This window comes from Mesoplodon bidens (genome assembly GCF_964165515.1).
Source record: "Mesoplodon bidens genome assembly, chromosome: 3".
Classification (NCBI taxonomy): domain Eukaryota; kingdom Metazoa; phylum Chordata; class Mammalia; order Artiodactyla; family Ziphiidae; genus Mesoplodon; species Mesoplodon bidens.
In genome coordinates this window covers 162956293-162973153 of record NC_138178.1, presented here as the reverse complement: position 1 = coordinate 162973153, position 16861 = coordinate 162956293, and the positions used below count along the sequence as shown (strand labels likewise).

The 16861-nt window shown below is 34.4% G+C and overlaps 1 protein-coding gene across 3 annotated transcripts in view; it reads left to right on the top strand.

The window, feature by feature from the left end:
- GALC (galactosylceramidase) overlaps positions 1 to 16861 on the top strand; it is a 59324-nt gene that overhangs the window by 26681 nt on the left and 15782 nt on the right. For all 3 annotated transcript variants that reach the window (XM_081226908.1, XM_081226909.1, XM_081226910.1), the window contains 6 exons: positions 252 to 382; positions 7672 to 7827; positions 8769 to 8893; positions 10308 to 10435; positions 15554 to 15643; positions 16366 to 16452. In XM_081226908.1, the coding sequence (XP_081083034.1) occupies positions 252 to 382; positions 7672 to 7827; positions 8769 to 8893; positions 10308 to 10435; positions 15554 to 15643; positions 16366 to 16452 (717 nt within the window). The remainder of the gene's footprint in view (positions 1 to 251; positions 383 to 7671; positions 7828 to 8768; positions 8894 to 10307; positions 10436 to 15553; positions 15644 to 16365; positions 16453 to 16861) is intronic.

The window sequence follows — 16861 nt, the reverse complement described above, 5'->3', positions numbered from 1 at the left end:
TTCAGAGGGAAAATCCCTCTAAAACATTTTTACCTCTTCGGTTTTTTTTTTCCCCTTACATTCCCATGAAGTAGATTATTTTAGTGATAACGCTTTTTTCCCCCCACATGAGGCACATTTCTATTGATGCATAATATTGACACTGTCATCCAGGATGCTGAGTTGGAAGACATTTTAGCTTTCTTTGTTGTAATTCAGCCGCTGAAAACTCATTTTTAACCTTTCCTATGTTCTGCTTATCTCTCTGAGAGGTGTTAAGAAGAATGCTGAACTATCAAGGTCTCCAGCAAGTGAAAATCATAGCGAGTGATAATCTCTGGGAGCCCATTTCTGCTTCTATGCTGCTTGACCCTGAGCTCTTGAAGGTGATTGATGTTATAGGGTAAGGAATGTTTTACTTTGAAAACGAACAGTTTCTGACTGCTTGCTGTGGATATTGACTGTGCCTTTGTTTTTGCCTGCTTCTCCCCATTTGATTATATTTTCAGAAGGTAGCTTTCTTGTATTTATTTAACCAAAGCATGTATAAATGATATTTCATTCCTTTTTTCTTTGAAATATATATACTTTGGGAATCTTTCTATGACAATGGAATAATGTACTGGTAACTTAAAATATTGTTTTAATGTTTGGAGTAATAAAACATGGCTTTGTTTAGATTAAGGGGCAGAGTAGTATTTACATTTCAGAAATTATAAAGGCAGTGTTGTGAAATTAGTTCCTAACCCTCAGACTTCCTGTGCTTGGGCGTTCATGAACACTTAGGTAAATGGTATAGGATGATCACTGACCGTGACTTTTGTCACATATCCTTAGCAGTATGGCTTTGACCCTGCTCCTTAGGCCAGTTCTGCCTTTCAGCCTTTGGGGCCTTGACCTCACTGGGTTCCAGCAGTATTTTTTTTTTTTAAGTGTATTTGAATTTTGTCTATCATGATAATGTATATAAACATTTGAAAAATAGTATACATATATATGTGGAGTTTGTTCTTTATTCAGTGTGAAGGCTCTACTTGAACTATGTGTGCTTTTTTTTTTTTTAAACAAAGAATTTTCAATGTGCACTAAGTAGGCAGAATAATATGGTGGATATTCATGTTCCCATCATTCAGCCTCCATAATTATGAACCCATGAACAATTCTCCATTCACATGCCTATACATTCCTCTTTTCTTCCTCCTCACATTATTTTGAAGCAAATCCCAGATATTATATTATTTCTTCCATAAAAATGTTACCATTTATCTCTCAAGATAAAAACTCTTTCGTTTCACCATGAATAATACCATTATCACATCTAAATATGTGATAGTTTCTTGATACTATCAAATACCTGTTATTGTTATTTTATAGTTTTATTTGATTGAATCTGGATCCAATTTAGATTCATACATTATGATTAGTTGATATCTAAGTCTCTTCTAATTTTTTGGTTCTTGCTCCATCTCTTTTTTTTTCCTTTCATTTGTTGAAGAAACTGGATTGTTTGTCCTGTAAAGCTTCTCACAGTCTGGATTTTACTGATTTCATCTTTGTAAGTTTAAGTTTAACTTACCTTAAGTTTAAGTTAAACTTAAGTTTAACTTAAGTTTAAAATGCTCATCTATCCTGTTTCTTGTTAGAAATTGATAGAGGCGTGATTAGATTAGATTTAGGCTTATTTATTTATTTATTTATTGGCAAGAAAAGTAAAATGTATTTTAATATTTTATACATTGAAATGAGAATGTAATTTTTGCCTTTATTGTTAAAACTTGCATAAATAGCTCAAATCTTGAGGGAAAAAAGTTGTGTTGATCTTGAATATATTTGGCTAGGAAAAAATAAATGAAAGTGTGGGTTTCACTGTATCTTCATGAAGAAGTTGGATGTTTAATTCATTTTATCTTTATTGATGTTGGTATCTTATGCAATTAATTCTCCTCTGAGCACTGCTTTAGGTCTATCTCATAGAGTCTGTTTTTTTTATCATTATTTTCTAATTTACTGCATTGTGGTCATTTAATGCTGAATGTATTATTTAATTTCTTTCATAAAATTTCCCAAGGTCTTCTTTTTATCTTATTATATTAGGGTATATTTTCTGTCAGGATACGAGAACTGAGTGTATATTACCCACCTTACTGATTGCATTGTTTTGCTATTCTGTATTCTAATTATTCTGATCACTTAAACTATCCAAGGTTACTAAGAGTGTTAGTTTCCTCTTATTAGTGAGTTTCTATTTCTCCTTTCAATCTCATGAAATTTCTGCTGTTTGAAAGTTGTTGCTGTGTTATTTGGTACATAGGTATTAGTAATGTTTTATCTTTATTATGGTTTGTAACTATTATTATTAGAAAAAGTCATTCTTTGTCTCATATTATGCTTCTTGGTTGAATTTCGCTTTGCATGTAACTAAGATAGAGAGCTCTGCCTTTTTTTTTTTCATTTGTATTTGCCTGATAGAATCTTTGCTCATACTTTTATTCTTTACCTTTCAAGGTAATTTTGTTTTAGGTGTGATGCTGCATATAGCATAGGTTTAGATTTTGTTCTGAAAATCTTCATATTTTAGTGAGTTTAACTCACTTATATTTATTGATATACCTGAAGGTTTTGTTTTCTTTTCTACTGTTTGTTATTTAATGATTTGTACCATATATATATATATATTTATATATATATAATACACCCACACACACATTCTTTTGCTATGTGATTTGTTTTCTTTGCTCTTTTTAAATGAAGTGTCTTTTTTGTTATTTAACAAGTTTTGATTCTATTGATTACATTTATGCTGATACCTTTATACCAGTAGTTCTCAACTGGGGATAATTTTGCCTCCTACAGAACATTTGGCAATAACTGAAAATATTTTTGACTGTCACTGGTGTAGGTGCTACTGGCATCTGATGGGTGGGGGCCAGAGTTGCTTCTCAGCATCCTCCAATGCACAGGATAACTCCCCCAGAACAAAGAATTATCCAGCCAAAATATCAGTAGTGCTGAAGTTGAGATCTGCTCTATATTAATAATCTTGGTTCTCTCTCTATTTAGATATTGCCTATTTGTTTACTATAATTAATATTAAAATTATTTTATAACCACTTCTTCCTCCCCCTCTCTCCTACAATGGAATTTTAATTACCAGAGTTTCTTAATCTTTGTGCTCTTACATGAGCATAATCTTGTATGATCTTGATTTGTCAGCTGCAAGTTGTAATCTTTTACTCCCAGCTAACTGGCAAACTTAGTTTACATTTCAGTTTCTTCCCTCCTTTTATTTTGTGTCAACTATATTAGTTATACATTATTAGAAAATATAATGTTTATATACTATTTAATTACCCTTTCTTTTAGTCAAGCTCTACTGTTAAGCATATTCAGTGCTCACCTGTAAGTCTTTTGCTGAAATATCTCCTTTAGTCTCTTGAGTGTCAGAAGCTTAATATCTGCTATATTTCTCAGAAAGTGCTAATAGAAACAATATTTCTTGAACTTTTACATGTTTATTACTATATATCTGTGGCCTTTAGACTCAAAGGACAGTTTGGCTCGGTATAAAATCCTCGACTCATATTTTCTTAATTCTTGAGTATCATAAAATTTGCTCCGTTGGTTACTTACATAAAATGTTGCTGTTGAGAATTCTGATGCCAGACTTATTTTTTCTTATAAATGACTTGGCATAATTCTGGTATGTCCAAAGAATATTTCTCCTTAACTTTAGAGTCTAGTACTTTTATACTGTTTACCATTTCTCAGTAAGTAGTGTGCACCCTTTGAATATCTATATTTCAGTAAGTTTTACTTAAATCTTAATTTAAATAATCATCCTGCTCCATTACTTTGGTTTTCTTTGTAGAAAGCCCAGTTACACATATTGGATCTCCTTTGCATATTGTCTTTATTCTATATTTCTCTCAAATTTTTTAATCTCTTTATTTATTAGCCAATGTCTAATCTGTGTTCCTTCTACTTTAGCCTTCATTTCTAAACTGCTTTTTCTTTTTAAAATAATTATTCTGTAATTCTCTCACTTTAGTTTTATATACCTCTGTTGTCTAATAATTTCATTTCCTTACAAATTATTAAGTATAACATACAAACACACACACGTACATACATATAGAAGATCATAAGAGTATAGCTTAATGAATTATCATAAAGTGAACATACCTATACAACTACCACCTAGGTCAAGAAATAGAAGATTATCAATATCTATGAAGCTCTCCTCTTGGAAATCTTTCTAAGCAGTAGCCTCTCATTTTGCACCAAAGGCAACTACTAATCTGACCTCTGTCATCATAGACTAATTTTACCTGTTTAAAAACTATTTAAATGGCATCTTAGAGTATCTGTTATTTTGGTCAGCACTATATTTATAAAATTAACTCATGTTGATTTTAATTACTGTTTCAAATTCAATTGTAGGAATATAACACAATTTATCCATCTAGTCTTTGTTAAAGGCCATTTGGATTGTTTCCAATTTTTGGCTATTGTGGTACAATGGAATTTTGTTCAGGAGATGTTTATTCTGTGACTCCCACCTCCATAGAAAGAGTATGTCTCCCTGCCCCATTCATGTTGTGCTTGACCTGTGCTATGTTTGCAGATTTTTGTTTTGCAGTTACAGTACTTTCTGGGGTCTGCTTCCTCTGGGCCCCATTCTCCTGACTGTCTAAATGTTGTCTATCCCTCATCCTAAGTGTTCCTGTCTTATTCAATTTGGATTCTAATTTAAACAGCTTATTCTTATGGTGAGACTCTACCATTGCAGAAAGGATTGTTTGCTACCTATTTCTGAAATAGTTAAGAGTTTAAGTTTGTATTGCCCAATATGGTAACCACTAGCCACATGTGTTTATGGAGCACTTGAAATATGGCTAATCTGAATTTAGGTATGTTATAAGTGTAAAGTATGCACTGGATTTTAGAGATGTAATATAAAAAAGTAAGTTATTAATAATTTTTATATTGATTTTATGTTGAATGATAATATTTTGGATATATTGGGGTAAACAGTATATAATTAAAATTTCTCTTCTGCTTTTTAAAAAATGTAGCTACTGGAAGATGTAAAATTATCTGTACACTTCACATTGTATTTCTATTGGACAAATCCGGTTTAAACTGTCACAGTATTGTGTTTGATCTTTTAGTGAATTTACTGTTTTTGGCACTTGGCCCCAATTTCAAGCCTGTGAAGACATTTTCACTTTAGCCAGTTGTTCTCAATTCTTCCATTCAGGATAGAGTCTGCTGCTGGGGGGCGGTGAGTACCTGTTAGTCCCCTTTCACTTCCACTGTTTCCGTATTCTCTCTGTTGATCCTGGCCAGTCCTGATGCTGCAAGGCTCCTGGGGATTCCCTGTCACCTAGTTTTGATGCAGATATTGTCTGTGGGTTTTTACTTTCCGTCATCAGGTTGGTCTGTTTGGTTTCAGGAGGAGTACTGGGGGAGTTTCAGAAAGTGGGCTACCATGATCCAGTTCATTCATAAGTTCTATTTTTCTTTTAATACACACATATTTTTCTGTGAAGATAAACCTTGGTTTACTTTCATTGATCTTAATCTTGTCATTTAAAGTTTGAAAAATCATGCCATGAAATGATAGAGATGTTTTTGCCTAATTATATGCATTTAAAAAATTATATTCTTAAAGAACTTATACATTTTGCTGAACTATGGATCTGGACATTGGGAGAGACCTGGATTTTAGTATCAGTTCTGCCCCTCTTTTCTCAGATCATTTGATAAATCAATCAGGTTTAAAATGTAACAGTTTCATTGTTTTCTGAATGAGGGATATAATACCTATTTCTGTAACTTTAAAAGAGATACTTTTTCAGATTTTAAAAATAGTGCATGCTCATTGTAGAAAATTTGGAAAATGTGGAAAACCATAAAGATAGAGTTAGAACTTACTCAAAATCTTAATATCTAGAGATCATTAATAACATAATAGCATATTATTTTCCAGACTATTTTTTTTATATAAGTATTTTTTACCAGAGACACACAAAATATACATTTGGCTGAGTGATAACTAGATGAGTCTTAAAATTAGTATTTGGTTGAGATGTCAAAACCAAATATCATCACCACAGAATGAAGTTCTGGGATATAGAATAAACCTAAAATGTAAAAGTTTATTAAAATTATATAATTTCAAAGAATAGTAGTCAGATTTTCCAAGTTGGGAATTGTAGTACCAGAACAATAATTTCTTACCCTGTTAGGTGCTGGCTTGCTCTTGGGGTCTCTGTTGTATATGTTTACAATACTGAATAGATGCCTGTTTTCAACTGAGTTCAGTGACTCAACAAAATCTTGATGGAATCTCATTTTTTCCCAATTCTTTATATTCTTTATTATTTATGCATTTCTTCCTTATAAAATCCTGGAATGCCAAATTAATGTTGTACCTTAATTCGTCTTTACTAGTATAATTAATTCCCAAGTAGGATATTTTTTTCTTAAAAGATTCATGATCTAAATGGAATTAAATAAGTAAAAACTAAAGGAGGTTCTCACAAGCATTCTTTTAATGTTATGAATACTACTACACCAAACCACAAAGATTAGAATTATGATATAATCCAATCTCTGTTATTCTGCTTGTATTATTGTTAATTTATTTGTAAGTAGTTGTTGGCCTAGAAAGTATACACTCTTGTCCCTAAAGTTATTTGGTTCATGTGCTCTCTAATTCTTATACTAACTGTTGGTCTATTTTCTATTTTCCATTTGAAATTTCTTAATTGTTTTTATATTCAATAATCAGTCACTTCCACAATCATCATTATGGCAGTATTTTACTCTTAGAACAATAAATATACATTTATATTTAGGCTGACTCCTCTCAAATGCTAGAACAAGGGAGGGGTTCATTAGTCTGGGGTAGGGTTTCTCAACCTCTGCACTACTGATATTTTTCACTGGATAATTCTTTGTTGTTGTCACGGGTGTTACAGGATGTTTAGCAGTATCTCTGGCCTCTACTCACTAGAGGCCAGTAGCAAATCCTGCCCTGCCCTGCCTTCTCCACCAGGCAAAAAGCATTCAAGTTGAGAACCACACTGCTCTGGGATAATAACTTCTAGTTTTCCCAAGATAGTTTATTCTTTTTATTCAAAGAAGAATTCTCTGTGCATTTTTGTTTGTTTTAGTGTTTTTGTTTTTGCCTGGGAATAAACAATAAATGCCTCTCTGTCTATGAGGAGTGGGAGCAGGGGAGGAGATACTACATTACATAATAGACTCATTAGTCTTACTTTTGGTTTCCTTCTTACTCCTTCCTTCCTACTGTCCAAGCTCTCTGTTTCCCCTGGGAAGTCTGAATCCTGTCTCCACCTCATTCATCTTTGGAGTGTTCTAGGTCTCTTCTCCTGCCTCCACCTGTCAACATCCTTCCCTCCATGTTATGGTTTCCAGAAAGAAATTTCTCATCCATTGCTATCTTCCTTCCCATTCTGTGTGTTATAGGGTTATCTCATTCTAAGGGTGTTCTGAGACACAAGGGTGGGAAGAGGATGCTTACAGTCTGACAGCCACCTGGAAGCTGCCCATTATTTTAAAATAGAAATCTTGGAGAAGATATGTATTTTTATTCACTCAATAAATAGATATAAGTGCCATGTTCTGACCTTTTTACATTTCCTCCCACCCTTTCTTTTCTAGAGCTCATTACCCTGGGACCCGTACAGTAAAGGATGCTAGGTTGACTGAGAAGAAGCTTTGGTCTTCTGAAGATTTTAGCACTTTAAATAGTGATGTGGGTGCAGGCTGCTGGGGTCGCATATTGAATCAGAATTATATCAATGGCTACATGACTGCGTAAGTTATTAGAAACTTTTGAAGGTTTTTATTTTGAAAAATTTCAAAACACAGTAAGTAGAAAAAAGTACAATGGACTTCCATAGCCTCACAGCCTAAATTCAATGATTGTAAACATTTGCCTTATTTTCTTTATCTATACCTATATCTGTACCTAAGCTGTGTCAACTCAAAAAAAAAAAAAAAAAGCAAGAAGCTGCAAATAATAGAGCTTATTTGGGGTCTGATATATTGTCTCAGATATGGTTAAGTTATCTCCCTGGCCTGTTTGTTCTTATGTTCTTTTATTTCCTTAAAATCACTTACTACTGAGTCTGTTCTCAGTAGGGCAAGCATTGTGGCCAGGCTTAGATCACAAAATGGCTTAGGCCTAAAATGGCTTCTCGTATGTCAAGAAAGTTATGTCTGGTTCTCTTCCTCTGGGGAACCCTTACCCTATCTGCCTACACCATCATTTGAACCCTAGCAGCCTGACTCTAAGAGTTCTCATTTGTAAAACTTTGCAACAGCTCAGAGTGAAGTTCATAAAATTATGTCTTGAAATTGGGGCATTTAGAATGCTGACCGTCAAAAGGAAAGCAAGTATGGTTAAAGCCTTTATTTGTATTTGACTCACATTTGTGACATGTCTGGTACTGGTAGGTCATGATTCATCTTCTGGTTACACCATTCGTCAGTAAAATTGTACACCTCATATACATTTGTATTTTTTATTATATGATTCACCATTAAAAATATTTAGATGCATCCAACACTTGATTTTTCAAAATGTGGGGGAACTTTAGGCAACTTATATTTTCTTGTTTTGGGTGGTAATTTTTTGTCATTTACATATATTTGTCTAAACTCTGATAAGGTCTTTTTTACTATAGGCTTGTAGGTATTTACATTTTTATTACAAGCTGCTTTGGTGTTTCTTTTTTATCAAACAAATTTTTTAGCACAATTGCTTGGAATTTGGTGGCTAGTTACTATGAACAGTTGCCATATGGGCGTTGTGGACTGATGACTGCTCAGGAGCCATGGAGCGGGCACTATGTAGTAGAAGCTCCTATCTGGATATCAGGTATGGTTCAGATTCCATCTCTCAATCCCTAACTTCCTCTCTAAGAGACAAAGCAGAAAACACTTAGAGGGGATTATATGAACACTGTGTGTGTATGTGTGTGTTAGTTTTAAGTGTGTCTCTGTTTCAAGCAAGATTTGTCATAGTGTTTTGTAAGAACCTTTTGGGTAACTAGGCTACTTTCTGTATTCCATTCTCAATTATTCTATAACTAGGCTACTTTCTGTATTCCATTCTCAATTATTCTAAGACCAGGCTTTTTTTTAGTTGATATATTTTTCTCAGAGATTTGTAGTCATGACATTATGTAACCATGACATTACTCTAAACTCAGGTTGTTATTTCAAAAATATGGAAATGTTAAGTTGGATTCGTATATCCTGGTTGGTTAACCCCTTAAATGTTGAAATAGTTGGTCCCACATTATCTACATGAACTAATGTACTTTTTGAATTTTGTCACTGGTTAATTGTGTCACCTCCCAAAATGGACAAGGAATATTGCTCAGTACATTTTCAGGACCAACTTTGGAGGTGCCCAATAAATACATATTGTGGAAATAAACTTGTCTGAAACCATAAAGCTTAGTTTTTGGAATATTTTGTTAACTTTTAAAAAACCATATTCTTTGTAGTTATATTAGGATGGGTTAAATAGAGATCATCAAAAGTTGGGAGGGGCCAACTTTATTTTTTACTCTTGGAAAAAAAAGGTTTCCTCAGTAGTCTTGAACTGCCAGAGTGTGGTTCATTTATTTTCACCAGTCATTCTAAGAATATTCCCATAATTGTACCATTTAACTAGAAGTTGAAACATGAGACTGGTGAGTATTCGTCTCCAAAATAGAAAATAGCTGTTAGACTCAATCAGACTTGGGGTGGAAAAGTTTTCCTTCTACCCTTCTAGGTTCTTTGGCTAATCTAATAATTAAATGGATATAAGACAGGTCACCAGGAAAAAAAACACATTTAATTTTGTACATAAAAATATGAGACTCAAATTTGCAGTCAGGCAATTGAGGTTTATAATGCCATCCTGAGCTAAGGAATGGGATAGGGACCTGGAGCTTCAAAGGCAGGAAGACAGTTCACAGGACGAGAAGAGCAGATGTTTGCCCTGCCATGCAGGTGAATCTTTCAGATACAAAGTTGTCTCTGGTAGTAGCTGTCTTTCTGTGCTAGGTCCCCTATCTAAATTCTTTCAGGCTGTTAAAGGAGAGAGAAAAGTTTTTCTTTTGTCTGCTAGGTCTTGATTGCCATCAGTTCAAAATAATCCACATGCTAAAGTGGCACATTTTGGGGTGGCAAGTTCTGTTTTCTTTCAGACTCAAATCAGTAAACAGCTTTTTATTTTTGGACGAAATCCTGTTATCACAGTTTTAATCTTATTTGGCTCTTTCTCTGCCTGTCTATAGCTCATACCACTCAGTTTACTCAACCAGGTTGGCATTACCTGAAGACAGTTGGCCATTTAGAAAAAGGAGGAAGCTATGTAGCTCTGACGGATGGCTTAGGTAACCTCACCATCATCATTGAAACTATGGTAATTCTTTGTTGTTTTTATTGGATTAATTCACTTTGTTAGTATTGGAAAATATAGCATAAAGCACAACTGAACACCTTCTTAAAAAAAAAAAAAACAGGGGAGCTTTTCTCCTCTGCATAGGATCCCAGGACTGGGACAACCAGTCTGTGGCTTGAACTGCTCACTCTGTAGGTTGAGAGCAAACCTTCTCTCCCTTTCAGATCCCTCCTAGGGGTGGAGGACCCAACCTTATGCCTTTTTTTCCATTCTACTCAGTTACGTGGAAATCCTTCTTGCAGCTTTGGTTGTATAGAAGTTCTTCTGCCAGTTCTAGTTAGTTTTCTTTGAGAATTATTCCACAGGTAGATGTACTTTTGACACGTTTGTGGGGGGAGGTGAGCTCTGCATCCTCCTACTCCACCATCTTGATCCAACCTCCTCTGTTTGTTTCTTTGAATCAAAGTTGTTTTTCTTTTTGACAGCATATAGTTGGATCTTGCTTTTTGAAAAATTTAGTCTGACCTTTTGATTCAATTGCTTAATCCATTTACATTTAATGTTAATATTGATATAGTTGGATTTACATCTTTCAGCTTACTTTTTATTTTCTATATGTCTCATTATTTTGGTTCATCTATTCTTCTGTTACTGTTTTCTTTTGCAAAAGTCAATATTTTGTGATGTAATATTTAAATTCTTTTATTTTTTTTTTACTATATTTTAGTGAGTTATTTTCTTAAGTGGTTGTTCCAGGATTTAGTGTAGAAATCTTGACTTATTAGAGTCTACTTCAGATTTCTATTAACTGCGTTCCAGTGAGATATTCATTTTTCGAAAGGTAGTTTTGCTTAATATAAAATTCTAGGCTGACAGTTTTTCCTTGAATGTGCTGTCTTCCATTGTTTCTGGTGATAAACCAACTATTAATCTCATTGAGGTTCCCTTGTAAATGATCTTGTTCCTTTCAAGATTTTCTTCTTTTCTTTGACTTTCAGCATTTTTACTGGGTGTCTGTATGTGCATCTCTTTGTGTTTATTCCTCTTGGAGTTTGTTGAGCCTCTTGGATCTGTAGATTAATGTTTTTCATCAAATTTGGAAAGTTTTCAGCTACTTTTCTTTGAATATATTTTCTGCTCCTCTCTCTCTCCACTGTTTTCTACTGTCCCATTGTATATATGGTGGTGTACTTAATGGTATCCCACATTTCTCTGAGGTTCTGTTGATTATTCTTTATCCTTTGTTTTTTTTTTCCCCAGTTTCTCAGGTTGCACAATTTCTATCAATTGTTTTCAAATCCTCTAATTCATCTGCTATTTCAAATCTACTGTTGACCCCTCTAGTGAATTTTTCATTTCAGTTATTATATTTTTCAATTTCAGAATGTCCATTTGGTTCTTTTAAAATTTTTTGTCACCTAATTGATATTGTCTACTTGATGAGACATTGTGATTATATCTTCCTTTACTTCTCTAAACCTTGTTTCCTTTAGTTCTTTAAATGTATTTATACTGGTTACTTTGAAGTCTTCAACTGTTAAATCCAGCATCTGGTTGCTCTCACAGGTGGTTTCTGTTGCCTAGTTTTTGTGTATCGGTCACACTTTTCTGTTTCTTTGAATGTCTCCTAATTTTATGTTGAAAGCCAGACCTTTTATATAATATATTGTGGTAACTCTGGGTACTGATTCCCTCCTTTCCTGGGGTTTGTTGTTTGCTTGCTTGTTTGCTTAGTGATTGGCTGGAGTAGTTTAGTGGAGTTTATTTCCTCCACACCCCCGCCCCCCCCCCCGCCCCGCCCCAAGCCTCAAATGTTGCTTCTTAGAGGATGCAGCTTTGGGCAGGTGCACCTCTCTGTTATTGCCTCACTGATTACTGGTGGATTGCTCTATTGTTTTCAACAATGCTCAGGGGCTTAAACTGCTCCATAAGCTGATCCAATTAAATTCCAGCTTATTTGCAGAGGTGGATTTTGAGGTTAGTGTTTTAGGTTTATTCTGAGGGTTCTTCTTAGCTTTCTTTTTTTGTGGTTCTCCCTGTCAAAATAGCTGGGCAGTGGTTTAGCTTATGCATCTAATGAAGCTGACAGTCTCTTTTTATTTGCTTGCCACCAAAACTTCCATTATTTTTAAGAGCACCCTTACTCTTGAACTTCCCCATGCTCTGCATTAAGTACAATCAATTTCTTTGGGGAGACTTTCTGAACTCTGTGTTTTATGACCTGTCTCTCTCCCAGGACAAAATCTCTGAGCTGAAGCTTGGAGTTGGGGATGGGGACAAGGGTGTGTTTCTCTCTTAGTGACACCTCTGATTTAGGAGTATGGTGCTGGGTGGGGGTTTGGAACCCCCATATTCTCAGTGTGCCTTGTTTAAGGTGAGTCTGTGAATGGAACCTGGACAGAGGAAGGGAACCCTCAGCCTCTTGGCCACACTCATGGCTACTTGTCCTCAGCATCAAGTAGCTGAAGGGAAGGGGAGTGAGAAATGATATTCTGCTTCTCTCACGAAGATATTGTCTTCACCTGGGAGCTGGGAGTGAGGGAACCCTGTGTTCTTGGCTGTACCTACTTGGCATGGAGTTTCTGTCACTCTAGGCTGAGAGGGACAGGGAGGGAGTGGATCATGGTTTAGTAGATTTTATTGAATAAATGTTTCTATATTTGTTGCATGGCCTTAGGACCATTTCCAGAAACTTTATTGTAATTATTATTTACATAGTTTTCACCAGGTTCACTGGGAGCAGGTTCATGGAGCTCTTCCCATTGCCATTCTGGAAGCAGATCTCTCCTTTATTCATTATTCATTCAGTTTTTTGAACATATTTAAATACCTGATTTAATGTCTTTGTCTAGGAAGTCTAATATCTAATAAGCAATGACTGGGGTTTCTCAGACATAGTTTCTGTCAACTGCTCTTATGCCTGTGTATGGGCCATTCTTTCCTGGTTCTCTGAAAATCTCATAAGGATTTGTTGAAAACTAGACACATTACCTAAATAACATGGAGACTCTGGAGATCAGATTCTTCCTCCTATCTAGCATTTGTGGTTGTTGCTCTTTGTTGTGGTTGTTGTTGTTTATTTGCTTTGTGACTTTCCTGAACAAATTCTGTAGTTTGTAAGCTTTATCATTTGTGGCCACTGAAGCCTCTGCTCAATTATCTTAGTGGTCAGATCATGATTGTACAGATTTCCTTATGTTTGGAACTAGCAAGTGTCCCAGGCTTTGCTGATGAGCTCTGTGTGCACAGTTGGGGCATGCCTCAATACTCAGGCAGGCAGTTTACAACTCTGCCTTAGCTCTTACTTCCTGTTTGAGCAAAGCTCCCAGGTTGACTTGAATTTCCCAGTAAAGCCATCTGGGACCACAATTTTCTCTGTGGGAAACTTTTTAACTACATTTTCAACTTCCTTTACAGATATCGGGCTATTCAGTTTGTCTATGTCTTCTTCAGTGAGCACTGGGTTTTTGTGTCTTCAAAGAAATTTGTCTTTTTAAGTTGTTAAATTTCTGGGCACAAAGTTATTAATATTATTCCCCACTATTCTTTTAATATCTGTATACTCTGTATTGATGTCACCTTTCTTAATGTTCATAATTGCAATTTGTGTTTTCTTTTTATCCTGATTTCCTGATTAGTCTGGCTAGAAGTTTATTCAATTCTATTAATCTTCTCAAAGAGTCAGCTTTTGCTTTCTCAATTATTCTCTCTTGTTTTTCTGGTTTTTGTTTGATTTATCCTTTCAGCTCCATTATTTTCTTTCCTCTGCTTACTTTTTTTTTAAAATTTAATTAATCTTTTTATTGAAATGTAGTCAATTTACAATATTATATTAGCTTCAGATGCACAGCATAGTGATTCAGTATTTTTGTAGATTATGCTCCCTTTAAAATTATTAAAAAATAATGTCTATATTTTCCTGTGTTGTACAGTATATCCTTGCTGCTTATCTATTTTATACATAGTAGTTCGTATCTCTTAATCCCATACGTACCCTATGCTTACTTTGGTTTTAATTTGCTCTTCTTTTCCTAGTATCTTAAGCTAAAGTCTCAAATCCTTTCTTCATTTCTAATCTAGGTGTTCAGTGCTATACATTTTTTTCTAACTACTCTTTCAGTGGCATCCCACAAATTCTGATGTGTTGTGTTTTGCTTTTCATGCAGCTCAAAATTCTTTCTAATTTCACCTTTTATTTTAATTTTTTTCTTTGAGTCACGAATTATTTAGAAATTTGTTATTTAGTTTCTAAATATTTTGGAATTTTTCCAGAGATTTTTGTTATTCATTTCTGATTTAGTTTTATTGTGGTCAGAGAACAGACTTTCTGTGACTTGAATCTTTTTGAATTTATGGAGACTTCTTTTATGGCTAAGAATATGGTGTACTTCGGTAAATGTTCCCTGTGCACTTGAAAGGAATATGCATTCTGCAATTGCTGGACGCAGTGATCTATAGATGTCAGTCCAGGCAAGTTACTTGGTAGTGTTGTTCAAATCACCTGTGTCTTTGTTGATCTTCTCTCTAGTGGTATATCAGTTATTGAGGAAAGGTATTGAAATCTCTAACTATGATTGTAATTTAAAATTTTCCCACAAAGCCTGTCCCAGAACCTTATATTGTAAGTCCTCTGTGATTGTTGAATCCCCTAAAGTAGGGATGATGTCTCAGACTTCTTTTGATCCCAGCCCATTGTAGTGATTATTTGGAAAAAAAATGATGCTGGCAGTGAGATTTGTTATATGTATTTAGCTGACCTCAGTTGTGTATTTGAAGGTTATATATAGGTGAGATGCCTTTTCAGTGAAAATGTCCCAAGATTTACTTTTTTTTAAAATGTATATTACTTGGAAAACAACATAAAAATTAATCTGTGTGCCATCAAATGACTGGAATTCAAAGTTTGAGTCAGTCAAAATGCCATTGAGTTTTACTTTGACTAGGCATACACAATAGACATTCAATAAAGGTTTTTAAGAAAAAAGTCTTTAAAAGTTTGAAATAAACTGTTATTTGTCACCTATTATGTGTCATTTCTGTTAATCTATAGGCATTAAATGTTTGTTTGTTTTTTCCCCCCCAAAATGGCATGTATATCATTTGGATAACTTACATGATTCTTTTTTTTTTTCTACTCAGAGTCATAAACATTCCACGTGTATACGGCCACTTCTTCCCTATTTCAATGTTTCACAGCAGTTTGCTACCTTCATTCTTAAGGGTTCTTTTGTAAGTAAATAAGTGGAACTTTTATTTTGATTTTGATTTGAGAATTTATATATTTTATCACGGGCTAGCAGTTCTTAAGTGAAGTCTTACATTACAAGTGATTAAGAGTTTGCATATGAATGGGTAAATGCCTTGGTGTCTTATGTCTGCTGACTAGTTTTAGTCAAACATACAGAAGCCACTAGGAGGTAATGCTCTTTGTGGTTTTGAAGAATCCTAACAAAGGTCACTTGCAAGAAAGTTGTTCTTTTTGTTAGAGCATCATTTGTGCAGTTGAGGGAACTTTCAAACATTGATCTTTACAGTACTCTGTACAAAAAAAGAGAGACAAGATTCTTGTTATTTCTACCTATTGTTAGATTTGAATACAAAAATACAGTGCTCTTTCTACTAATCGTGTAAGAATTGTTTTTTAATGCCAGAAAATTCTTAAAAAGCTTTTTACATAGGTATAATAATGAGTATTTTTGAAGCAAAGACACTAAAATCTTTTTGAACATTTGCCAAAAATCTGCAGTATTTTTAGGAAATAAAGTATTTGCTTGAATAATGTCTTCCTACTTTCAAAATGTTTACTATTTAAGATTTGAGGTGGATCTTTCGGTAAATAGAAATAGAATGCACGTTGTCATTGATTCATTCTTGCTGGTACAGATTTTAGAAATCCTCAAAGAGGAGATGATGAATCACTCAACTATGCTTTCTTTGTGTTTCCTCCTTAGAGTGAAATACCAGAGCTGCAGGTGTGGTATACCAAACTTGGAAAACCATCGGAGAGATTTCTTTTCAAACAACTGGATTCTCTATGGGTAGTTTTAAATAAATTCCTATAGTGTGAGCATTGCAACAGTAAAGGGAACAGAAATTTGATTAATGAATTAATTTTTAATTTCATAACTGCTTTTATGGCTGAAGCATAATAGAGGTAATAGGGGCATAACAGTTTGCCCACCCCCCATTCTTTTAAATAGAAGTCCTCTTCAAGGCAGTATGGTTTGGTAGATGTGTTTGTTCTTGGTATTTAGTTCGTCTTGGTGAATGGTACCAACCATCAGTTGATTGCTCAAGTCAGAAATTTGAGTCTCATTTGAGACTGTCATTCCCACTCACCCTTTGTATACCATCAGTGATCAAGTATAAACAATATCACCCACATATTTCTCCTATCCATTCCTTATTTTCCATTCCCACGACTACTGCTTGTTTCAGTGCCTCATT